General features: G+C 47.6%; 1 protein-coding gene across 7 annotated transcripts in view; it reads right to left on the bottom strand.

Annotated features, from left to right (window-relative positions):
• SCML2 (Scm polycomb group protein like 2) overlaps positions 1–26944 on the bottom strand; it is a 188664-nt gene that overhangs the window by 39998 nt on the left and 121722 nt on the right. For 6 of the 7 annotated variants that reach the window (XR_010923262.1, XR_010923263.1, XR_010923264.1 and 3 more), the window contains 2 exons: positions 9781–10062; positions 8811–8974 (listed from right to left, as the gene is read on the bottom strand). Coding sequence is in view for 4 of the 7 variants with exons in the window: in XM_067566080.1 (XP_067422181.1) it covers positions 8811–8974; positions 9781–10062 (446 nt within the window). In the remaining 3 variants the exon portion in view is untranslated. Of the gene's footprint in view, positions 1–551; positions 655–8810; positions 8975–9780; positions 10063–26944 lie in introns of those variants that run through there. The other variant, XM_067566083.1, reaches the window with a different exon arrangement.

Here is a 26944-nt window from a genome sequence, read left to right as displayed (position 1 = left end):
AAGCCAGCCACTTCTTGGTGGGGACACCGACATTTTGAGGAGACAGCAGCTCTCTACTAGGCAGCCCATCAGGTAACCATGCAATGAAAGGAGAAAGGGCAGAATGAAAGGTGTATACAGGGACCAATATGCATAGTTAGAGCTACTAACTGTTGACCTTCCTAAATACATCATCTAGCTAGTTCTTGTGAAGATTTGCACAGTCTTGACTAGATTAGATCAAGTAAATGCTTTTCATTTTTGTTTTTAACCTTTCTTCTTTCCCCTAATAAAACTGTGTTGTTTAAATGCAATCAAGCTTTGCATCTGATTGTTAATATTAAGAATCAACTAACCTGGGATATAAGAAATGTTCTATCTGGAAGGAGGGGGCATAGGTGGTGTCTAAGTGGCCCAAAGGTACCCAAAGCCCATGAATGAAGATCTCTCTGAAAGAGGAGGTTACTTACCTATAACTGGAGGCTCTTCAAGATGTGTGGTCCCTATCCGTATCCCACTCTGGGTTACACACGTGCACCATGTGCCCGGAGCTGGAGAATTTGAAAGTAGTGTCCCTTGGCCCCATGCATGCACCTTGGCTCACCTCATGCCTCCAACTGAGGGATAAAGGGTGGGGCATCTCCAGTTCCTTCTGTACAGCAAATCAGGTCAGATCTGAATGAGAGAGGAAGCAGGGTGGGTAGTGGAATACAGCTAGGGACCACGCATCTCAAAGAACCTCCAGTTACAGATGAGTAACCCCCTCTTCTTCTTTGAGTGATGGTTCCTAGTGCATTCCACTGTGGATGACTGACAAGCAGTACCTAAGGAGGAAGAGGGTGAGAGGAGTAGATGGGAGGGCTGAGCAGAGTACCACCATCCTAAAGAAGGCAGCAGCAGAAGTGTCCTGATCCAGGGAATAATGTCTAGCAAATGGGTGAATGGAGTTCCACGTGGCCGCTTTAGAAATGTCCAGGTGGAGAACCGCCTGAAGAGAGATGCCATATTTGTGGCCTGTGCTCAGGTGGAATGAGCTCTTAACTCCAGAGCAGGTGGGGAGAGGTTTGAAAGCTGACAGCAGAGTAGAATGCAGCCAGAGATCCATTTGGAGATTCTCTGGATGGAGATGGCATACCCTCTGAATCTTTCTGCTGAACTGACGAACAGCCTCGGGGATTTCCTGATTAGTTTTGTTCTCTGTAGGTAGAAAGCCAAGGTCTGCCGAACACTGAGAGAGTGGAGTCCTCATTCCTCTGCAAGAGCGTGAGGTTTTGGAAAGAACTCAGATAAATGAATGGATTGGGTAAGGTGAAATTCCAAAACTACCTTAACGGTGAATTTGGGGTATAGATGTAAAGAAACCTTATGGAATATAGTGTATGGAGGATCTGCCATAATTGATCCAAGTTTGCCAACCCTTCTTGCTGAGGTGATGGCTATAGGAAAAGTGACCTTCTTGGAAAGGAAAGACATGGAGCAAGTAGCTAAATGTTCAAGGGGTCCTTGTGAGAAAACAAGGTTCAGTTCCCACTGGGGCTGCAGGCTTCTGAGTAGGTGGGAAGGTTCTTATTAGGGCTTTCCAGAATCTACTGGTCAGTGGATGTGTGAAAACAAAATAGCCCTGAGAAGATGGATGGGATGCGCTGATTGCTGCCAAGTGGTCTCGCAAGGAAGGGATAGACAAACTTGATGTCTTTGAAGAAAGGATATAGTCCAAAATGAGAGGAATATCCATAGTCTCTGGGAGAACGCCTTTTTGTTGTGCCCAAGGAAAGCAGCACTTCCATTTAGCTAGATAACATTTTCTAGTAGAGTCCTTTTTACTATTGGAGAGGATTTCTTGTACAGCTGTGGAGAATACGCATTCTAAGGATGATGCGCATCTAAATACCAAACCCTGAGGTGGATCAGGGTGCTTGATCCCGCTATTCTATTGGGTCAGAAGCTCGGGGAATGTTGGGAAGATGATGGGTGGACAGGATAACATGCACAGGCGGTTAGGAAAACAGAACTGCCTGGGCCAGAAGGGGGCAATCAGGATTGTGCAGTACCGAACGGTGGTGCTCCCACTCATGGTGGGCTACGAAATCCCTGCTGAGGAAATCAGTGAGCACATTTTGCTTCCCCATAAGGTAGGCCACTGATAAGATGATTTGACTGTTGATGCACCAGTTCTAGAGGCTGACTGTTTCTGCACACAGGGAGGCAGATCTCTTTCTCCTTTGCCTGTTGATGTAGAAGTCAGTTGTGACGTCTGACATTACAAGGACATGGTGAGCACGGATGAACAGAAGAAAGGACTTGCATGCCTTCTGTGCTGCTCGCAACACCAAGATATTAATGTGCATCCTGGCCTAACGAGATGTCCAGGCACCTTGCACTGAGTGGTTGTTCATACTGGCTCCCAACATAACAGGGATGTGGTCTGTAATGGTGGTCCTGTCCAGAGAGGAAGGGAGAAAGGGTTAGAGAGGAGGGGACAAAGGTGATGCCCATGCATACCTGATGAGAATTTGTCCACCACAGAAGGGAAGACAACCTTGGCTAGAACTGTCACCATGATGTTCATGGAATGATGGCTTGGGGAGTATACTGACTGTTGCCAAGTTTGAAGGCTTTGGAGACCAGGATGGTTGAACTGGAGGAGCTAAGAAAGATAGAGAAGTACATACATGAGACTTTCTCGGACACAGCAGAACGGTCCCACCCCTGGTATGACAGCATCTGTACTGTTGAGTAGGATGAAAGTCTTAGGGAAGAAGAACATCAAACTGGAGTGGAAGGAAACGATCCCACAATTGGGACCCTCCTTCAGATGATGTCATGTTATCCTCTCGCACTGAGGCTACCTCTCCAGGGAAAGGAACTCCAGTTATTGGGAAAAGACGGGTAATGGGGGACTCAATCATTAGAAACATCACATGGGTTTGTGATGACTGGGAGAACCACATGGTGATTTGCCTGCAAGGTGTGAAGGATGCAGATCTCTTGAAACATCTAGACAGATTTATGTGTAGTGCTGGAGAGGAGTCAGTGATTGTGGTACATGTAGGCACCAGTGACATAGGAAAGGAGAGAAGAAAGGTCCTGAAGGCCAAATTTAGGCTGCTAGGTAAGAGACTGAAGTCCAGGACCTCCATGGTAGCATTCTCTGAAATGCTTCCAATTCCATGTGCAGGACCAGTTAGACAGGCAGAACTGCAGTGTCTCAATGCACGGATGAGATGATGGTGTAGGGAGCAGGGGTTTAGATTTATTAGGAACTGGGAAACCTTTTGGAAAAGGAGGAGCCTATACAGGAAGGATGGGCTCCACCTAAACCAAAATGGAACCGGATTACTGCCACATGAAATTAAAAATGTTGTAGAGTAGATTTTAAACTAAGGGCTGGGGGAAAGCCGACAGGTACAGAGGAGCATGTGGTTCTGACAGAGACATCCATTAGTGGAGGATCTATTAATGGAGATTCTCTATATCCTAGTAAGGAGGAGGGGATGTAAGAGGATAAAATATGGGTAGGATCTGATGAGAAACAGTCAAATGAAAGAGTCCTGTTCAATTAAATCACATAATAGCAAACATCTAAAAATGACCATTTTTTAAGCGCTTATATACAAATGCTAGATGTCTAAATATTAGGATGGGTGAACTTCAATGCCTCATATTAAATGAGAATATTGATATAATAGGCAACACAGAAACTTGGGAGAATGAAGATAATCAATGGGACACAGTAATACAAGGGTACAAAACCCATCATAAGGACAGAATAGGTTGTACTGGTGAGGAAGTGGCACTATATGTGAAAGAAAACAGAGTCAAATTAAATAAAAATCTTAACGGAACCAAATTGTGCCACAGAATGTCTACGGATAGTAATTCCATGCTTCAATAAGACGACTGAGCTTGGTAAGTTTATGGAGCAGATGGTATGATGGGACAGCCTAATTTGGCAATTAACTGATCTTTGACAACTAGCGGTAAATATGCTCAATGGTCTGTGATGGGATGTTAGATGGAGTGGGTTCTGAGGTATTACAGAGAATTCTTTCCAGGTGCCTGGCTGGTGAGTCTTGCCCGCATGCTCAGGGTTCAGCTGATCAATCACCATATTTGGGGTTGGAAAGGAATTTTCCCCCAGGGCAGATTGGCAGAGGCCCTGAGGGTTTTTCACCTTCCTCTATAGCATGGGGCATGGGTCACTTGTTGGTGGATTCTCTAGTGGAGTGTCTGTATCTTGAAGTCTCTAAACTATTATTTGAGGACTTCAATAACTCAGTCATAGGTTAGGGGTCTATTACAGGAGTGGGTGGGTGAGATTCTGTGACCTGTGTTGTGCAGGAGGTCAGATTAGATCATAATGGTTCCTTCTGACCTTGAAGTCTATGAGTCTATAATACAGGAGTAGGGATATACTACTGAGCACCTGATCAGGATGGTGATAGTGACTGTGAAATACTCAGGGAGATTACGGATAAATTAGGGAGAAAATTAGAGATTAGGGAGAAAACTCAATAATAATGGGGGGATTTCAACTATCCCCATATTGACTAGGTACATGTCATCTCAGGATGGGATGCAGAGTTAAAGTTTCTTGACACCTTAAATGACTGCTTCTTGGAGCAGGTAGTCCTGGAACCCACACGGAGAGCGGCAATTCCTGATTTAGTCCTAAGTGGAGCACAGGATCTGGTCCAAGAGGTACATATAGCTGAACCACTGGGTAATAGTTACCATAACATAATAAAATTTAACATTCCTCTGTGGGGGAAAACACCTCAGCAGCCCACCACGATAGCATTTCATTTCTGGAAGGGGAACTACACAAAAATGATCCAGTTAGTTAAACAGAAATTAAAAGGTACAATGCCAAAAATGAAATCCCTGCAAGCTGCACGGAAACATTTTAAAGACACCATAATAGAGGCTCAATTTAAATGTAAACCCCAAATTAAAAAACATAGTAAGAGGACCAAAAAAGTGCCACCATGGCTAAACTACAAAGTAAAAGAAGCAGCTAGAGGCAAAATGGCATCCTTTAAAAAAGTGGAAGTTAAATCCTATTGAGGAAAACAGAAAGGAAGAAACACTGGCAAGTGAGGTGTAAAAATAAAATTAGGAAGTCCAAAAGAGATTTTGAAGAACAGCTAGCCAAATACTCAAAAAGTAACAGCAAAAAATTGTTTAAGTACATCAGAAGCAGGAAACCTGCTAAACAACTAATGCGGCCACTGGACGATCGAGATGCTAAAGGAGCACTCAAGGAAGATTAGGCTATTGCAGAGAAACTAAATTAATTCTTTGCATCGGTCTTCACAACTGAGACTGTGAGGGAGATTCCCAAACCTGAGCCATTCTTTCCAGTTGACAAATATGAGGAACTGTCCCAGATTGAGGTGTCATTAGAGGAGAATTTGGAACAAATGGATAAATTAAAGAGTAATAAGACACCAGGACCAGATGGTATCCACCCAAGAGTTTTGAAGGAACTCAAATGTGAAATTGCAGAACTACTAACTGTGGAATGTAACCTATCCTTTAAATCAGCTTCTGTACCAGATGACTGGAGGATAGCTAATGTAACACCAAATTGTGAAAAAAGGCTCTAGAGGTGATCCTGGCAATTACAGGCCGGTAAGCCTAATTTTATTATTAGGCAAATTGGTTGAAACTATAGTAAAGAACAGAATTATCAGACACATAGATTAATATGATTTGCTTGGGGAAGAGTCAACATGGTTTCTGTAAAGGGAAATCATTGCCTCACTAATCTACTAAAATTCTGTGAAACAGTCAAGAAGCATGTGGACAAGAGTGATCCAGTGGATATAGTGTACTTAGATTTTCAAAAAGCCATTGACAAAGTCCCTCACCAAAAGCTCTTAAGCAAAGTAAGTAGTCATGGGATAAGAGGGAAGGTCCTCTCCTGGATCAGTAACTGGTTAAAAGAATAGGAAACAAACGGTAGGAATAAATGGTCAGTTTTCAGAATGGAGAGAGGTAAATAGTGGTGTCCCCCAGGCATCTGTACTGGGACCAGTACTGTTCAACATATTCATAAATGATCTGGAAAAAGAGGTAAACAGTGAGGGGGCAAAATCTGAAGATGACACAAAACTACAAGATAGTTAACTCCAAAGCAAACTGTGAAGAGTTACAAAAGGATCTCACAAAACTGGGTGACTGAGCAACAAAATGGCACATGAAATTCAATGTTGATAAATGCAAAGTAATGCACATTGGAAAACATAATCCCAACTATACATATAAAATGAGGGGGTCTAAATTAGCTGTTACCACTCAAGAAAAAGATCTTGGAGTCATTGTGGATAGTTTTCTGAAAACATCCACTCAATGTGCAGCAGCAGCAGTCAAAAAAGTTAACAGAATGTTGGGAATCATTAGGAAAGGCATAGATAATAAGACAGAAAACAGTATATTGCCTCTTTATAAATCCATGGTACCACATCTTGAATACTGCTTGCAGAGCTGGTTGCCCCATCTTAAAAAAAGATATATTGGAATTGGAAAAGGTACAGTAAAGGACAACTAAAATGATTGGGGCATGGAAAAGCTTCCAGATGAGGAAAGATTAATAAGATTGGGAGTTTTCAGCTCAGAAAAAAGATGACTAAGGGGGGATATGATAGAGGTCTATAAAATCATGACTGGTGTGGAAAAAGTAAATAAGGAAGTGTTATTTATTTCTTCTCGTAACACAAAAACTTAATTAATTAATTAAATTAATAGGCAGCAGGTTTAAAATGAAGAAAAGGAAGTATTTCTTCACACAATGCAGTCAACCTGTGGAACTCCTTGCCAGAGGATATTATGAAGGCCAAGACTATAACGGGGTTAAAAAAAGAACTAGATAAGTTCATGGAGGATAGATCCATCAATGGCTGTTAGCCAGGATAGGCAGGGATTGCTGTTTACCATAGACTGGGAATGGCCGACAGGAGGGATCACTTGATGATTACCTGTTCTATTCATTCTCTCTGAAGCACCTGACATTGACCACCGTCAGAAAACAGGATACTGGGCTAGATGGACCATTCGTCTGACCTGGTATGGCCATTCTTATCTCCCTGGAAACTGAGGGGCCCGATAGAGGAAGGGATTCCGGATCTGGGAGAGTGAAAATGTCCTGTGGTGCATCAACAGATTCAGATCTCCCTGTCTGAGAGGGATTCTGCTTGTCTGGGCCGCCAGAGCCAGCGAGGAGAGTGGTATCCAAAGTTGGCAGTGATCAGACTTAGTTGGTGCCGACAAATCCAGGGGTTTATTAGGAGCCAGGGATGATGGTACCAATGTAATATGATCCGGTACTGATGGAGTCCAGTGCTTATGGGCTTTCTTACTGTGTTTCTGGGACTTAGTATGTCCTACGTCCTCATGAGCCAAGCTGGTAAGCTTGCTTATAGTCAAGTCAGACTTCTTTGAAGAGGACTTTGGGAAGACTTAGTTTCATGCTTATGAGAGTGCTTCCTGACAAGACCCCACTGTGGGGTCTGTGGGGGATAGATTCTCCTGCATCAGAGTCAGTCTTCACAGTTGGAGGTGCACTCCTTGCTGAGTCAGAATAATGTATGGAGTTGTTCCCTGGCCTGGGTCTAATTGGGGTCTCATGGCCTTCTCCATGAGATATTTGTGGAGTGAAATTCCTGCCCCTCTTGGTTATGGCTCGAGAATGATTAGCAAATACTGCACCGTACCATAACATTAGCTTCCCCAAGGCAGTACAGGCAATCTTCACTGATAGAGAAGAATCGTGGGCAGGAAGCACACAGTTTGAAACCCAGAGTCCTGGGCATAGTCCAGTACCTGAACAGGGTACAGGGGAAGAGGGTCCCCTCAGGAGACTAATCTAATGCTAAACAGCAAAAACTACTGAAACTATTAAATTATTTACACACTAGATGATTCTTATTTTGAAGGATGAAGCTGAAGCTGCAGACACGAAAGGTTCCAGCCCGGACCATGTGGTGGTGAGAAGGAATTGGTGAGGAAGAACTGCAGAGGCAACTGGTCCGCCCTGCTCTTTATGCCCTCGGTCAGAGACATGAGGTGAGCCAGTATGCATGTGCGGACCAATGGACATTACTTTCAAGTTCTCCAGCTCCGAGTGCATGCGTAACCAATGGTGGAATAGAATAGGGACCATCACTCCAAGGAGAAGCTATAGTTACTATCCCTAGAAATACCATGGATGGAGATCCTTGTGGCCCTCAGAACATGGGGCGCCAGGGAACACTGCACTCACTGTACATGTAGTAAGGCCTGGTCTACATTTAAAAGTTAGGCTGATGTAGCTACAGCAATCAGGAGTATCAACAATTCACACCCTTGAGCTGCATAGCTATGCAGACCTAACCCCTGGGGAAGCCGCAGCTAGACTGACAGAAGAACGTTTCCATCAAGCTTGCTACCACTGCTTAGGGCGGTGGAATTCCTACAGCAATGGAGAAACCCTTTCTGTCACTGTCAGAAGTGTCTACGCTACTGCGCTACAGCAGCATAGCTATGGCAACGTAGCCATGTCACCGTAGTGCATGAAGTGTAAACATGGCCTAAGCAACGGTTGTTTAGAGCAGTCTAACAAGGCCACTGCGCAGGGCAAGTAAATTGGGGGTAGGAGTCCTCAGGCTTAGCAAAACTGGAACACACTTTCTAGAGAAAGAAAACTCTTCTCTCATGAACTTGCATGTTGTGGCATCTGCTCCACCTTTCACTTCAAATGCAATAATAGCAGGGAAACTCACAAAGATTCCCTATAAAGGTTAGTAATGTGCTCAAGTCTAGTAGAATAGAAATATAGAAAAGGATCATACATGTCTCCTGAAGAGTTCTGCATGGGGTGCTAATGCCTGAGGATCAGCTTCTTTCACAAATCGCATTACTTCATCTATTGACCAGGTAGAAGGATCTTTATTCAGTACTCGTGAAGGTTCCCGTTTTAGTGCATTGAGATCAGGTCCAGTTGTGGAACTTGCAGCTTAAATGTAAAACATTGGCAAAGGGAGAAATGTCATAAGTGTCAATGTAATAAAAACACATGCTTGCAAACTCAAGTGAAAGGAAAAATACATTTAATTAAAAATAAGACATTGTTAGTGTCCTGTATTAACATCAGTCCTCTCTCTTTTACCAGTGGATCAACTTGGCTAAGATCACTCATAATTCTTTTACAATTTATTAAAATGTAAAATATTTGATTTTCCTTCTAAGAAGTCACCAAAATGTTCTATTTGGGCCACAGCATGAGTTTGTTTTCAGATGACTTTTGTAACAGCTGATACATACAATGGTATAAATGTTAGCACTATGTATCATCAAGCAGTAATTAGTTTGAGACTCATTTGGTTCCTAGCTCACAAGACGCCAGCAGCTGGGAATGCTGTGGAGAAATGTAGTGCTCCCTGGGAGAAGGGAACCCCTCACAGCAAATTTTAGTGACCCTTTGGCCAATTTGGCAGAAGTACTTCAGAAGCTGAAGGAGGAGCAATAACCAGTGCACCCCAACCAGGCATGCTGCAGGGTCTTTGATAGCTAGCAGAGTAAAAAAAAGTATGCAGGATTTCTCTGTCTTGTACAATATTAGCGTTAACAAGCTTATATTCTGTATTCTGAAATTGTGTTAGCTGGTCTGACATGTTTGACAACAGTGCAAAGTCTGATTCCTTATGTGAAGTCTTGGATGTCAAAGCACTTTGCTTCATAATTCATAACCCACTGACTTGGCATACTGCAAAAAGCAGTTAGCAAGGCATACATTTTTGAAAGGTTAAGTGTACACTATACCTTCAATCCTCCTCTGCATTCGATTCCTGTTGACTTCATAGTAATTGCTGTTCCCAGCAGAGTTTGATGACAGCCTGTGTAGGATCGGGGTTGAGTTTGAAGCAGCAGTCACTGGCTGAAGGGAATTCCTATAATATGCTGCACTCCCTGAGGTACGATATTCAGTGGAATTTCGATGGGTTGGGCTTGAAGGATTTACTGAATTGAGTGCAGAATCCATGGAGTCCTCAGAAAACCGGTGTTCTTTGGGCGTGCCATTTTCTTCAGTTGGCAATGTTTCTGCTACATAACATGAGTAACACAAATATTGATCTGTTCAACATGTTGGATTTTTGTAACCTTGTTATTTAATTCCATACCACTTATTTTTAACACTAACTACAATTTTCAAGCCTGTCAATAAGCCCCCCATGAAGCAAACACTAATACAAGTAGCACCATTCTCCTTTTCTCATTTAAGTTAAAGTAGTCAGTAGGGAGTTCCTAAAATTCATTTAAAGTTACAGCTGTGAAACAAAAAAAAGATTATTATAGAGTCTGATTACAGCTTAGGGTTATTTTGGATCATATAAAAATATATGAATTTTCATTTCACATTTCATATCATTTCACAGTCATTTCATTCTATGCAAAAAACAAAAACAAGGTTACTTTCCAGTAACTGATGTTCTTCGAGATGTGTTGCTCATGTCCATTCCACTATAGGTGTGTGCATGCCTCCGTGCACAGTTACCCGGAACTTTTTTCCCCTTAGCAGATCCCGTAGGGCCGGCTCCGGCACCCCCTGGAGCCCCGCGCACATGCCGCGGTATATGAGGTGCTGCCGGCCCTACGCCCCCTCAGTCCCTTCTTTCTGCTAACTCCAGCAGCGGGGACAGGGGTGGGTTGTGGAATGGACATGAGCAACACATCTCGAACATCAGTTACTGGTAAGTAACCTTGTTTTCTTCTTCGAGTGCTTGCTCATGTCCATTCCACTATAGGTGACTAACAAGCAATACCTTTGGAGATGGGTTGGAGTTACTGGTGAGCTGCTCTCAGCACCACTGTGCCGAATCCTGCATCCTCTCTCGCCTGCTGGACAATAGCGTAGTGGGACATGAAAGTATGCACCGACAACCAGGTGGCAGCTTTACAATGTCCTGAAGGGGCACTCTCTCCAAGAAGGGTGTAGATGAGGCTTGACCTCTGGTTATTGTGATGGTTCCCAGAAGCGGCACCTTCGCCTGCTCGTAGCAGAACTTGACGCATGATGTAATCCACGAGGAAATGCGCTGGGTGGAGACAAGTGAGCCTTTCATCCGGTTGGCCACTGCGATGAAGAGCTGCGTCGATTTCCGGAACAAGCTTTGTACGCTCGATGTAGATAGCCAGGGCTCGTCTCACGTCCAGCAAATGACATCTCCTCTCCTCCTCCAAACCATGAGGTTTGGGAAAAATATCTTGGTTACAATGGAATTGGGAAACCACCTTGGGTAGGAAGGCTTGATGCTGCCTCAGCTGGACCTTGTCCTTATAGAATACTGTATAAGGGGGCTCCAAGGTCAATGCCCCAATCTCAGAGACTTTCCTGGCTGAGGTAATGGCCACCAGGAAGGCTACCTTCCATGAAAGGATGAGCAGAGGGCATGAAGCCATGGGTTCGAAGGAGGGCCCTGTGAGTCTCGAGAGGACTAGGTTGAGATCCCAGGGAGGCACCGGGTCATGGTCCTGCAGATAAAGCCTCTCCACCCCCTTGAAGAACCTGATCAACATGGGATGGGAGAAGAGCCATTTCCCCTCTAGTGACTGATGAAAAGCCGAAATGGCCGCCAGGTGAACCTTCAATGAGGCCAGCGCCAGACCCTGGAGCTTTAGCTGGAGCAGGTACTCCAGGATCGCCTGTAAAGGTGAGAGGCTGGGCAGAATACCCCAGGACCCTGCCCAACAGATGAACTGCCTCCACTTAGCCCAATACATGACCTGTGTAGAAGGCTTCCTGCTGCCAAGCAGGACTTGCTGGACTTGCACCAAACAGGCTCTCTCTCCTTCCAACAGCCACAGAGCCTGCAGGCCATGAGGTGCAGGGAGTCCAGGTCTGAGTGCAACAGGCGACTGTGGTCCTGGGAGAGAAGGTCGTGGTCGCCTTGGGAGCTCCAGGGGTGGAGTGATCGAAAGGTCCAGCAGCATGCTGAACCAGTGCTGTTTCGGCCAGGCTGGAGCCATGAGTATACTGTTCACCCCGTCCCTCTTTATTTTCAGCAGGACCTTGGGTAGGAACGGAATGGGCGAGACGCATACATGAGGCCCCCATCCTGTCCATGAAGAACGCGTCGGAAATCGACCCTGGAGCGAGCAGAACCTTGGACACTTTGTGTTCCAGGCCGACGCGAATAGGTCAAGTTGGGGAACACCCCACTTCTGGAAGATCATAGCCACCACCACTGGGTGCAACGACCAGTCGTGGCGGGGTAGAAACGACCTGCTGAGGCGATCCGCCTCATTGTTCCTCACTCCCAGGAGGTGAGAGGCATTCAAGTGGAAATCGTGCCTCACGGCAAAGTCCCACAGATGGATAGCTTCCTCGCAGAGGGCCAAGACACACACTCCCCCCTGCCTGTTTATGTAAAACATGGCTGCGGTGTTGTCCGTCAGCACCTGCACCACTCTGCCTGTCAGGAATTGGAGGAACACCTTGCACGCTAGGCGAATGGCCCTCAGCTCCTTCACGTTGATGTGCAGGAGCCTCTCCTCCCCAGCCCAGACCCCCTGAGTGCCTAGGTTGGCGCTGATGTGGGCTCCCCATCCTATGTCTGACGCATCAGAAATTAGAGTGACCAACGGGACCAGTTCCCTGAACGGAACGCCCTTCATCACTGCCCTGGGAGTCCGCCACTAGTTTAGGGAGGCTAAGATGGGCGCGGGGACTGTGACCACCCGGTCCAATAGGTGTCTGCTCGGCACATATACCGAGGCCAACCATGCCTGAAGTGGTCTGAGGCTCAGGCGAGCTAGTCTCACAACATACGTGCAGGCCGCCACATGGCCTAACAGCTGTAGGCAGTGCCTGGCTGTTGTCGTGGGGCATCGGTGCAGCTGGGAGATGATAGAGACCATCGCCTCGAAACATGGCTGAGGCAGGAAGGCTCTGGCCTGGGAAGCATCCAGGGTTGGAGGCTAGGGAGACCATACAAAAACTGAGTCATTGATCATATTTGTTTAGACGACGCAGGTCTAATATGGGTCTCAGACTCCACTTCAGACATAGCCCCCTGAGACTATCCCAAGGACCCAATGGTCCAAAGTGATCTTTGCCCCTTCGGGATAGAAGGCCTTAACCTATTTAGGAAGGGGTGGGGCGGATCCAGGAAAGCAGTTGGGGCGCCACCCTCGGGCGCACCATCAAAATTGTCTCCTCTGGTTGCCCGACCTCCTGGGGGGCCCCTAATGAGGAGCTGAGGATGAGCTGGGGGCCTGATTTCTCCTTCTAAACCCCCTATTCCTATAGGGTTGAAAAGGCCTGGGCGGAGGCCTTGGCTGCTGCTGTGCCTAGGGCCGTGACTGACGCCTGGAAAACTGGGGCGTGTACAGGCCCACAGAACGAAGCATGGTCCTGGAGTCCTTCAGACCGTGCAACTTCGCATCAATCTGGTTGGAGAATAGGGCCGACCCATCAAAGGGGAGGTCCTGAATAGACTGCTGCACCTCCTGGGACAGGCCCGACGATTGCAGCCATGAGCACCTTCTCATACTGATGGCGGTGGCTATGATCCTGCCCTCCGAGTCAACAGCGTAACAGGACGTCTGGAGCGCTGCCCTAGCTACTGACGATGGTGCTAATGCCTGCAGCCTGGTCCTCAGCGAACCACCTGAGGGAGTCCCACAGATTGAAATTATATCTACCCAGGAGGGTCTGATGGTTGGCAAACCTGAACTGCAGGCTTGCCGTGGAATAAACCTTTCTCCCAAAGAAGTCCAGCTTCTTATTGTCTTTGTTCTTGGGAGTGGACCCTGGCTGACCATGCCTGTCTCGCTGGTTAGCCGCATCTACCACCAGGGTTCCCGGGGCGGGGTGAGTGAACAAATACTCAAATCTTTCAGTTGGGACATAATATTTTTTCTCAGCCACCTTTGACATAGGGGCAACTGAGGAAGGGGTTTGCCACAATCTCAAGGACCCTTTCATGGACTGGGAGGGCCACTCTCACTGGGGCAGCTGCCACCAGCACATTAAAGAGGCTATCTTCGGCCTCTTCTAACTCCTTCGCCTCCAGCCCCTAGTTGGAGGCCACCCTCTTGAGCAGCTTCTGGTACATCCTGAAATCCTCCAGTGGCGCCGAGTGATCCCGGGAAACTGCCTCATCCGGTGAGGAGGAAGAGGACTGCTGAAGCGCGTCCTGTGGGTGCGCCTCCACCTGGCGAAGGGTTGCACCCGTTGAGGGTCCCTCCACAGGGTCCGACTCCTCGTCCGAGGAGTGGTATCTATGGGCCTTCGGACTGCACCCCCGATGACATAATGGATTGGGGCCCAATAAGGCCATTGTTGCAGTCATTGACCCCGGAGCCAACCTGGGGCTGCCTGCGCCACAGGCTTTGATGCTTTGTGGATGCGTCAGCTCTCCCGACGATTGTCCCCCCTGGGAAACCCCAAGTCACTGGACCGGCGGTGCCATGTATGTCCTCAGTCCCAGGCGCCCTTCCGTGCCGGGGACCGCCCTCTCGACGCCTCCAACCTGGAGGACGATGAGAATTGCCTCCGTTGCCGCGACCGGTGCCGACGAACGGAGGTGCGCTCCGAAGAGCTAGAGGTACCAGAGCATTGTCTGGGCACCAATGATTTCTGCTGCCACTTACCTTGCGTCTCTGCAGACACCTTTGGTGACCGAGGTCGGTGCCGCTCCAAACTCCTCGGTGCCGAGTCGGATTCCGGCGACCGGGTTCCACATCGTGGACTGCGGTGTGGGCAAACTCCTCAGTGCTGGGTTCTCCGACGGCAACTGGGTTCTGCGCCATCTAGGTACAGGCGAACTCCTCGGTGCTGGGGATCTGAAAAAGGAGCTGTCCGAGAGCTGCCTGGCAGACCTCGACCGGTGCCGCCTCCTGGCATACACTACATCCGGCATGGGGATCGATGTCGGTGCTGAGAGGGAGACTCCACGTCCTGTGCCGGAGTAGGTCGGCTCGACGACGCTGATTTGGAGCGACTGCTGGGGGAGCGGTTCTGCTCTACCCTCGGAGACCATCCAGCGGGAGATCTTTCTCCCCATACCGGGGATCTCCACCACCATTCAGGGGGACCAAACGCGGGTTTCCCCTGTGACACCAGCCCCTTCTCCCTTGGCGGGGGGGGGGGAGAGGGAGGGGAGGGAGGAAGAGGGTGGCGTGGGCAAGGCCAATAAGGTTCTTGCTGCCTGAAGAGCCTCCGGTGTCGAGGACGTCGGCAGGGGCACTCTCCCACTCCCAGGAGTCAGGGGAGGCTCCCTGCATGGAGATGCAGGCACCAGAGAAGACTCGACAGGCCGGGTCCGGTGCATCTCCTTACTCGACCCTGCCTGTACCGAGGGCACAGAGGAGTGTCCGCGCTCCGCATGCTGCTTCTTCCTCTTCGGTGCCGGCAATCTTGCGCGGTGCCGTATCAAGGCCAGTGCCAGCAGTGAGCTCTGCACTGAGGTCACACTCAGTGCCAAGGTGGTGTGGGCCGGCTTGGACGCTGGGCGGAGTGCTGCCTCCATCAACAGGGCTTTCAACCAGATTTCTCAGTCCTTCTGAGTCCTCGGTTTAAAAACCCTGGAGATCTTACATTTCTCTTTCTGTGCTTCCCCCCAAGCACTTAAGACAGCGGTCGTGGGGGTCGCTGAGCGGGAAGGCCTTCCTTGAGGAGGCACACAGCTTGAATCCCAGCAACCAGGGCATGGCCCGGCCGCTCTAAGTCTCCGCAGGGACTTGCCTTACCTCTAACTACACTTAACAACACTTAACAACTACTTAACTAACTAAAAGTAACTTAGAATATCAAACAAGTTCAAACAAGGGGAATAGTACTTGCTGCGAGCAAGGCTAGTTCCAGCAACTGTCACGGGCAGAAAGAAGGAACTGAGGGGGCATAGGGCCGGTAGCACCTCATATACCGCAGCATGTACGTGGAGCTCCAGGGGATGCCAGAGCCGGCCCTACGGGATCTGCTAAGGGGAAAAAAGTTCCAGGTAACCGTGCATGGAGGCGTGCACACACCTGTAGTGGAATGGACATGAGCAAGCACTCAAAGAAGAAACTATAACATCAACAAGGGGGGAGCACTGATTCTCTAAATTATTTGAAGATAATATCAATACATTTGCAGTTGTGGATATGAACATCACCACCAAGGAAGCATATCCACAGTTTAAACGTTTTTTCTGAAGCACAACCAGTAAGCCTGTGTTATGTTTATCCTGCAAGAGATTTTTAATATAAATAAAAGATAAACCATCATGTAATATTTAATTTGCCAAGTCTAGGCAATACAGAGAACCATCAGCTTCTAACTAGAAACAAGGTGCAATTAGGTATCTATAAGATCATACTATCTTCAGATACAGTGTCCATCTTTACAAAGTCAACAGATCGCGCACAGTTGCCACAATTATTTCCTGTAAGGAGGAAAAAACCCTGGTATCTCAGATACTGCTGTGCTAATTACAGGAAATACTGACCACTGTACTCCATTTACACACAGGCAACTCTTCTCTGGATACAAAAATATATATGAAATAAACCAATTAAATAACAACCTTTTGATAAAACTTGAAGAGGGAAGTGTTTATCAGCTAATCTATTATTTAAAACATATTCACAACCTCCTCTTGGATGCTTCACATGGCTGACACCAGAGCCTATCAATTCTGCTTTTGAGTACTATATAGAAACAGAACATACTATTTCCACCTGTCTGTAGGGCCTGAATGTTTGGTCAGTTTAGATTCTTTTAAATCATGACTGTTAAAGACTCCATCTTTAATGTATCCTGATTAAAGTACCGCCTGGACAGGTCAATATGCTATTTGAGAAAAAAGAAGTTAGTAGGCAAGAAAATTGTTTGTTTATTTTTAGTAATAAATCTCTCTCTCTGCTTGCATTAGACAAACATCTAGCACTGAGAAAGAAAACCGAAGGGGAGTGATGAATAAAATTAAGAAAATCTTTTCACTTCAAAGAAAACTAAATTGAGATCACAGCATAGAGACCTGCCAAAAGCAGCATCTATAGGAGAAAATCTATTTTACACTTGCTCATGAAAGTGCAAATGCTAAACCCATCCTGCCACCCTGCAAATCTTTTAAGTATATGTATTATATGTACGCATGAAGTAATCTTTACTCTTTTGGAAAAAGCATATTTCTCAGAAGTTATCAAAAACACATGCTCTTTACTCTTCTAGCTATTGTAGCTTTCATTTATTTCCTGCACCACAACAGCATCTGGAATTAAAATGAAGGTAAAAGAACCAAAGTTTTCTTGAAAAGTTGTGATCCGTCTCACATATGGCTTTAGAGGTCTATCATATACCAGATGTTCTCTTTTTCAAAACCTGATTTAGAAGTATTCTTGAGACCTGGAAGAACTGGGTTTATTTTAGCAGTGATTATTTTAGCATAATCCTGAAGGAAAATAAGAAATAGATTCTCTCTGTGTTTTAAGCAATTAATAAATCCTTCTTGCTGACATAATCCAACTGCTAAATGAAGAAAGAAGGATTACAAGGGCTGAGTATTTGATTAGAAGAACACTTTTCCGTCACAAATATTGAGTAAGACTGATTCAGGCCTTTTAAACTTAGACCTTCCAGAACTGGACTAAAAGGCAAACTATCACTGTGCAAGAGATTAAAAAGTCTGCTAGATATGTACCTATATCAAAAGGTGAAAACATCCTCATCTTGGCTACTGAGGCCTGTGCATAATATATTCCCTCCCCTCTAAATTCTCCAGTTTAAAATATTACTGAACTGAAAACCATAGTAACCACACCAATAGTAACCTACACAAAAATTAAGAGTCTTCAAGATGTGTAGTCAATGATTAGCAATAAAAATAAAATAAAATTAGAGGGTTAGAAAAAACAGGACAAATTAAAGAATGAGAGAGAATTGCTAGAAACTTCAGACTGGGAAGAAAAAATAAAGGGAGATCTTAAATGGATATATAAATGCTGAATGGAAGAGTTTGAGAATCAACTGTAGATTTATATCTCAGGACTTTTGGTTTGTAGAATAAATTAACAGGAGGGGACATACTGCAATAGGGATTAACGACTAGAGCCCTTTGGGCTTAACCAGCATACAATTTCCAGTGCCTTAGAAACAGTCCCTTTTATTGCAAGGAAGCAGAGGATCCTGTTAGGAAGGAAGAAAAAAAAAAGAATTTTTTTTTACCTGACACTAAGATTTTGAAAGAGGAAAGACTGTCAGTGTGAGTAATGTTAAATGACACTCAGATTTTGCTTATCTAGATTATACAGCTTTATCTCTGAAGTCAGAGAGCTTGGAGATGATGGTGGAGACTAAAACTTCCTTAAGACAACTTTATGAAATTCTCTGACAGATGAGTTTTTTCTTTTCAAGATATTAACGGTTTGAACCTATTCTGAAATAGGCCCTGAATTCATATATGGAGGGAAAGAAGGTTCATAGAGTCAGAGATTAAGGCCTGAAGTGCCACCAGATCATCAGGTCTGACCTCCTGTATATCATAGAATCATAGAGTTGGAAGGGACCTCACGAGGTCCTCTAGTCCAACCCCCTGCTCAAAGCAGGACTAACCTCAGGTAAATAATCCCAGTGAGTGTTTTGTCAAGCTGCATCTTAAAAACCTCTAAAGATGGAGATTCCACCTTCCTAGGTAACCCATTCCAGTGCTTCACCACCCTCCTAGTGAAAAACTTTTTCCTAATGTCCAACCTAGACCTCCCCCCCCTGCAACTTGAGACCACTGCTCCTTGTTCTGTCATCTGCCACCACTGAAAACAGCCTAGCTCCATCCTCCCTGGAACCCCCTTTCAGGTAGTTAAAAGCTGCTATCAAATCCCCCAGGGTACAAACACTACCCAGCACCCGCACACTAAACCCAACCACCAAAATTAGTCTAAAGTACTAAAACCTACAGGACACTAAACTATTATGAACCAAAGGGAGAGAATAGGAGAAATAAGGTGCATCAACACCCAAGGCCCCCGCAATGGCAGGGAAAAGATTAGGAGAGAGATACTCAGATGATCCTAGTATGCTGCACAGGAAGGCAAAAAAACCTCTAAGGTCACTGCCACTCTGACCTGGGGAAAAATTCATTCCTGATCCCACATATCTAATCAATCAAGCATTTGAGAAGAGAGAATGCTCCCTACCACCCCAGTGCACATGGGCCTTATACTCTCATGGACTTTATACTCTCATCAGGAAAAAAGGCTCATCAGCTTCCACATGTGCTGTCTTCGTCAAATTTTTGAAATCTTCCTGGTGGGACAGAGACGCCAACAGAAGGTGCTCAAGTGGGTCAGCATGCAAACATTCCTTAACCAGAGACACCTTCACTGGCTTGGGCATATGTGCCGAATAAATGATGGGCGCATCCCAAAGGATATCCTCTATGGCGAATTGGCATCTGGAAAAAGACCTAAAGGATGCCCAAAACTGTGTTTCAAGGATTTGTGCAAGCGAGACCTCAAAGAAAAGGACATGGATCTAGATAACTGGGAAGATCACGCTTTGGAAACAAGAGCTCAGTAAAGGTCTCCAAAGCTATGAGAGGAAGCAGTCTGGCTTAGCGGAGGAGAAAGAACTCAAAAGGTAAACCTCTTGGGGTGAAACACCATCTTTAAATGTGACAAATATGGCAGAGATTAACTCTCTCAAGTAGGTCTCTTCAGCCACAGCTGTGACTGCTATAAAACCAACTGAGTATATTTTCTGCCTCTCAGGAATCCATACCCATGGTTTCTCGAGACTGAAGGATGCTTACTATTACTACTACCCCAGCACATCAGTCCACCCCATCCAGCATCCCATCTCCAAACTGGCCATCTCGTATGCTTCAGAGGAAGAAGATAAAACAATCCAGAATAACTGGGGCAAAAAATCCCTCCCTTACCCTTGCAGGTAACCATCTGAAACACTGAAGCATGAGATTATAGGAATATAAAACAAACTGGAAAAAAGAGAACTGCCAAACCCTGCACCCCACAAAGCAATCCTGGCATACAATCACACTCAGATTTGTCCACCTTTCTCAAAACTAATTAAGCTGTTTGCCTCCACAACTCCAGAAACTCATTCTTCTGATGGTTAGAAACCTTCTAATTTCCAGCCTGAGTTTATTCATGGCTAGTTTATACACATTAGTTCTTGTGCCAACACTGTTTCTAGCTTAAATAGCTCTTCACCTTCTCTGATGTTTACCTCTCTCATGTATTTATAGAGAGCAATCATATCCCTTGACAGCCTTAGTTTTGCTAGGCTAAATAAGCCACGGCCTTTCAATCTCTGCTTATAAGATAGGTTCTCTATTCCCCTGATCATCCTAGTAGCTCTTCTTTGCACCTATGCCATTTTGAATTCATCTTTCTTGAACATGGTTGACCAGAATCGTATACAGTATTCCAATAAGGTTTTACCAATGCCATGTAAAATGGTATTAAAAACTCTCTCTCTATTGGAAATGCACCTCCTGATGCATGCTAGGATTGCATTTCTCTTTTCTGTAGCCATCTCACATTGGTGGTTTGTAATTATCCTGTGAATGACCAACACAAACAGACCTCTCTCCTCCTCTATTGCTTCCAACAGATGAGCCCTAGCTTGTTGCAAAAAAAGACAGTTACTCACCTTGTAACTTGTTCTTCAAGACGTGCTGCTCGTGTCCATTCCATTGTAGGTGCGTGTGCATCCCCATGCACGGTTACTGGAATTTTTTTCCCCTTAGCAGTTCCTGTAAGGGCAGCTTCGGCGCCTCCTGGAGTACTGCACACGGCACGGTATATTAGGCACTGCCGACCCTATACCTCCTCAGTTCCTTCTTGCCGTCAACTCTGACAGCGGGAACGGGGGTCGGGTCATGGAATGGACATGAGCAACACCTCTCAAAGAACAACAGTTACAAGGTAAGTAACAGTCTTTTCTTCTTCGAGTGCTTGCTCATGTCCATTCCATTATAGGTGACCGGCAAGCAGTACCTTGGAGGTGGGTTCAGAGTTTATAAGTTGGCTGAAGCTGCCATCATCCCTGGTTTGCTGAACGATGGTGTAATGGGATGTAAAGGTGTGCATCGATGACCAGGAAGCAGCTTTGCATATGTCCTGAATAGGCACTCGTGCTACGAATGCCGCCGAAGAAGCCTGCGCTCTAGTCAAGTGAGCTGTGACGTTGCCCAGGAGGGGAACCTTTGCCGGCTCGTAGCAGAAGCATATGCAGGAGATCCGCTGCAACGAGAGAGGTAAGCCTTTTATCCTATCGGCCAGTGCGACGAACAGCTGCGTGGACTTACAAAATGGTCTGTCCTTTCTCTGTAAAAGGCCAGGGCTCTGTGTACATCCAATGTGTGCCACCCCTGTTCATCTTCTGAAGCATGCAGCTTTGGGAAGAATACTAGCAGGAAGATGTCCTGGCTGTATGGAATTGTGACCCCACCTTGGGCAGGAAGGCCAGGTGGGGCCTCAACTGGACCATGTCCTCATAAAAAAATTGTGTAAGGTGGCTCCGAGGTAAGTGCCCTGATCTCAGACACTTCTAGCCAAGGTGATGGCCACTAGGCAGGCCACCTTCCACGATAATAGCTGAAGGGGGCAGGTAGCCAAAGGCTTGAACAGTGCCCCCGTGAGCCTAGAGAGGACTAAATTTAGGTCCCAGGATGGTAATGGATCTCTGACTCGGGGGTAGAGTCTTTCTATACCCTTCAGGAACCTAGCCACCATTGCATGAGAAAAATTGACCTGATTCACACAGGTGGAAGGCTGAGATGGTGGCCAGATGCACCTTCAATGACACAGTAGCTAGGCCCTGAAGCTTAAGGTGCAGCAGGTAATCCAAAACCACCTGAACTGGCGCCTGGTGGGGTGTGCCTGCACTGCAGCCCAGCAAGTGAATCTCTTCCACTTGGCTAAATACGATGACCTTGTAGAAGGCTTCCTGCTACCCATTAGTATGGCCTGCACCTGTGATGACCAAGTTCATTCCTCCAAGCTCAGCCATTCAGCCTCCATGCCGTCAGGTGCAGGGACTCCAGATCCGGGTGCAGGAGGTACCCCTGATTCTGAGAAAGCAGGTCATGCCAACATAGCAACTCCGGGGGAAGAGGAGTGCAACTGACAGCTCCAGGAGTGTCATGAACCAGTGTTGCCTGGGCCACGCAGGCGCTATAAGAATAACCCTCTCCTTGTCTCGCTTGGTTTTTAACAGGACCCTGTGAATCAACGGAATGGGAGTGAAAGCGTACAGAAGCCTCCCCGACCAGGGAAGTAGGAAGGCATCCAACAATGTTCCCTTGTCTAGCCCCCAGAGGGAGCAGAACTGGCTGCACTTCTTGTTGACCTTGGAGGCGAAGAGATCCACTTGGGGAAACCTCTGGAAGATCATGTCAGCTACTGACGAGTGGAGAGACCACTTGTGGGAAGGTAAGACGGTCATGCTGAGATGGTCTGCTGTGGCATTCTTGATACCAGGGAGGTGTGAAGCTACCAGGTGAATATCGTGGATTATCACCAGATTCCACCACCTCCTGACAGAGAGCTGGGGAGCAGGTCCCGCCCTGCCTGTTGATATAGTACATTGCAACGGTGTTGTCCGTCAGGACCTGAACTATCTTGCCTCTCAGGAAGGGAAGAAACACTCAGCATGCTAAATGGATCGCCCTAAGCTCTCTGATGTTTATGTGCAGTTCCTGGTCTTCCCTCAACCGGGTGCTGTGGCCGGAGCTGATATGTGCCCCCCACCCCAAGTCCAAAGCGTCTGAAACCAGTCATTGAGGGCCCCAGGTCTGCAAAGGGCTTCCCCCAATTACCGCCCGGGGGTCCGACCACCAACCCAGGTAGGCTAGGATCTGCGGGGACACCATAACCATCCTGTCCATGTGGTGCCTGCTCAGGGCATACACAGAGGTCAACCATAGCTGGAGCGGTCTGAGTTTCAGATGTGTGTGACCATGCTGCCATATGCCCAGCAACTGCAGGCAAGTTTGTACCGTCGTAAGGGGAAAGGCCCATAGATTCACGATCAGGCTGGTCATGGCCTTGAACCGAGCCTGTGGCAGAAACGCTCTAACCTGCGTCAAGTTGAGAACGGACCTGATAAATTCTATTTTCTGTACTGGCACAAGAGTGGATCTTTGCTTGTTCACCAGCAGGCCCAGACAGTGACAAATGGCCCGCACTAAGTCTAAACTGGTTTGAACCTGGCCCCGCAACCTGCCTCTGATTAAAGAAACGGGTAAATCTGCACCCCTCGGCACCTGAGATACGCAGCCATTACTGCCATGCATTTTGTAAATACCCTTGGGGCAGATGACAGGTCAAAGGGGAAGGTCAAAGTGGGAGCCCCCCACCACAAATCGGAGATAGCGCCTGTGTCATGGAAATATCGATATATGAAAATATGCGTCCTTCAGATTGAAGACGGCATACCAACCTCCTGGATCCAATGAGGGGATGATGGAGGTTAGGGAGACCACACAGAACTTCAGCCTTTTGATGTATCTGTTTAGGTCCCGCAGGTCCAAAATGGGTCTGAGGCCCCCTTTCGCCTTGGGAATGAGGAAATAGCAGGAAAAGAAACCTCTTCCTCTCATGTCCGATGGAACCTCTTCCATAGCTCCCAGTGACAGAAGGTTCTCCACCTCCTGCACGAAGAGTTGCTCCCTGAGAGGGGGTATTGGGGCGGGAAAGTGTGTGGAGGGGGAGGAACAAAATTGTAAAGTATAACCCGCTGCAATGGTGCCCAGGATCCACTGGTTGGATGTTAGATGGGCCCATGCCGGGAGGAAGGGGGCAAGTCGGTTCAAGAAAAGCAGGGACATAAGATCCTGGCGCGAGACTGGAATGCTGTCCTTGGGCGCACCATCAAAACGACTGGTGCTGTCGCCCCAGCACCCGGAGGGAGCCGGCTGGTTAGCAGAGGAAGGAGGCAGGGCCACCTGGAGCTGCCTAACACTCCTGTCTCTATCTCTCCTTCTGTTGGTCCCAAAGCGCTGCGCCTGGAATCTAGGCAGCTGTTGCTGTTGTGGGCGGAATTGCCTTCTCGTGTAAAGGCCCAACAAGCGCAACGTGGCCATCCAGTCCTTCAGCCCATGGAGCTTGGTGTCTGTCTGCTCCGAGAAGAATGCACTTCCATCAAACGGCAGGTCCTGTATGGACTGTTGCACCTCTTGGGACATACCAGACAACTGCAGCCACGAACACCGGCGCATGGAGATCTTGTAGCCAAGTCAGCTGCATCTAAGGCTGCCTGTAAGGCTGCTCGGGCCACTGTCTTGTCTTCCTCCAAGATGGTGGAGAAGTCCGGTGCTTGCCTTGTGGGCAGGGCCTCCCCAAAACGTTTGAGGTAGTCCAGGTTGTAGTTATACCTCCCTAACAGCACCTGCTGGTTGGCAACGTGGAATTGCAGACTGGCAGAGGAATGCATTTTTCTCCCAAACAGGTCCAGCTTTTCGTTGTCTTTATTTTTGGGAGTTGAGCCGGGCTGCCCCTGCCTGTCCCGCTCATTGGCAGCTGCCACGACCAGGGAGCTTGGTGCGGGGTGTATGAATAAGTATTCAAATCCCTTTGCAGGGACATAATACTTCTTCTCTGCTCTCTTTGAGGTTGAAGGCAGAGAGGATGGCGTTTGCCACAGACCCTTAGCCAGCTTAAGGACCCCTTCAAGTACTGGCAGGGTGACCTGAGCCGGTGCTGCAGCTGCTATGACACTGAAGAGGTTATTGGATTACTCCTGCAGCTCCTCCACTTCCAACTCCAGATTCAAGGCCATCCTCTTAAAAAGCTCCTGATGAGTGCAAAAATCGTCCAAGGGGGCTGATGGTGCTGCAACAACGGCCTCATCCGGGGAGGAGGAGGATGACTGTCCCGGGGCTAGAGGAGGTGGCACTTCCCCTGGGCGCAGGGGCACCTCTGTAGATGTTCCCTCCAGTGGATCAGATTCCACTTCCGAAGGACAGCTGAGGGCCTCCACAGGGGGTGCCGGGGCTGCAGACTGTTTCCCTGACAATATGAGGGAATGGGTCCCCATGTTCACAGGGAACCCCCAGGGGTTCCAGTATGGCCATTGGGTCGACCACTGGCCCTGAAGCCAACCTGATGCAGCCTGAAAGGGACCTTGCTCCTGCCCCCCAGGGCGATGGGTCTGAGCAGGATAGGCTGCTGGGGCTCTGTCCTCCTCGGAGTCATCAGACTCGCTCCCAGGTGACCTGTGCCTGACCCTTCTTGCCAGGTGGTGCTGTGTAGAACAGGAGCAGCATGTGGTGTGCCTGTCTCGCTAATGCTCCAATGACCGCCGCCTTGGAGACGGGGAGCATGAGTCCGGCGACCGGTGGTACCGCTGCTTGGACTGGTGCCTTGCTGAAGCAGACCTTCAACTAGGGAACATCTCGGTGCGGAAGACTGATGAGAATGCTGCTCCTCCCTGGGTGAATGCTCCGATGTCGGCGACTGCGTTCTGCATCTGCATGCATGGGCGAACTCTTTGGTGCTGGGAACTGAGATCGATGCCTAGCCCCAATGAGCATCTGCTCGATCTAGAGCAGGACCAGTGCCATCCTGCTGGGACTGAAGCTTTTGGTGCCGGTGACTGAGAGCAGTGTCATGTCGACGCTGCTGGGCTCCTCCAGTATTCTGCCTCTGGTGACCGTCTCGGTGCCGGAGAGCATGACCTCAGGGATCGATGCCTTGAGGGTGGCAATATTCTCCATGGTAACCTGGACTGTGGAGAAGCATGTTGGGACTCCGGAGAATGGTGCAGTCACTGGGGAGGGGTTCCCATGGGGGTTTTCCCCTTCAACGCCAGCACCCTCCCCTTTGCCTGCTCCATCCGGGGCATTGGCATTGGAAGTAAGGACAGGGCCATCAGGTCGCTTGCAGCTTGAAACACTTTCGGTGTCAATGGCACCACGAGCTGCAGAGGCCCTCTTCCACTCTCCAGAGTCAGAGGGTGCTCTCTGGCAGAGCGCGGAGCCCTAGGAGAATCTTGTTCCTGCAGGGACTGCTCGGCCCGCTGGATCTGTGCCGCTCCCGCACTCGACCCTGTGTCCTTAGCCTTCCTTTGTGCGGGGCAGCGGTCTCTCTCTGAGTGCTGTTTCTTTTGCTTCTTCAACAGCGAAGAAGCAGCTTGTTGCCACTATGTTTCCGGTGCCAGAGGAGCGTTCTGCACTGACGTGGTGCTCAGTATCGGGATGGAGTGGGACAGCTCCGAAGCCAGTCTCAAAGCTGCCTCCATCAACAAGGCCTTCAGACGGATTTCCCGCTCCTTTTGAGTTCGCGGTCTGAACACCTTACAGATCCGACACTTGTCCTTCCTATGCGACTCCCCAAGGCACTTCAGACAACTGAAGCCCAGTGATCAGGGAATGCCCTGCCATAGGGTGGAGGTCCCTAAGGGGACTACCTTACCTACTAAACTATTTACACTATTAACTAACAATACTAACTATTTAACAATTACTTAAGAGAACACTTAACACTAAATTGCTAAGAGGCATTTGCAGAAGCAGCAAGCAAGACACAGTTCCAGTAACTGTCCACAGAGGAAAAAAGGAATTGAAGAGGCATAGGGCCGGCAGCACCTAATATACCAAGCCATGTGCGTGGGACTCAAGGGGACACTGAAGCTGGCCCTATGGGAACTGCTATGGGGGAAAATATTCCGGTAACTGTGCATGCACCTACAATGGAATCGACATGAGCAAGCAATTGAAGAAGAATTCTTATTATTACACCCTAAGTGCATGACCTTGCAATGTGTACTACTGAATTTCATCCCATTCCTATCACATCAGTCTTCAAAGTCTTCCAGATCTTCCTGTATAACATTCCAATCTCTTCTGTATTCATTTATGATTCGTCCCAACTTTGTATCATTAGAAAATGTCATTAGAGCTCTCCTACTTTTTGTGCCAAGATGATTAATAAAAATATTGAATAAGATTGGTCCCAAGACAGAACAATGAGCAACTCC

Source organism: Emydura macquarii, unplaced genomic scaffold, assembly GCF_026122565.2.
Source record: "Emydura macquarii macquarii isolate MOO-44397 ecotype Brisbane River unplaced genomic scaffold, CSIRO-AGI_Emac_v2 contig_2734, whole genome shotgun sequence".
NCBI classification, from domain to species: Eukaryota; Metazoa; Chordata; order Testudines; family Chelidae; genus Emydura; species Emydura macquarii.
The sequence above is the reverse complement of the archived record's forward strand: the minus strand, read 5'-3'. Positions and strand labels throughout refer to the sequence as shown.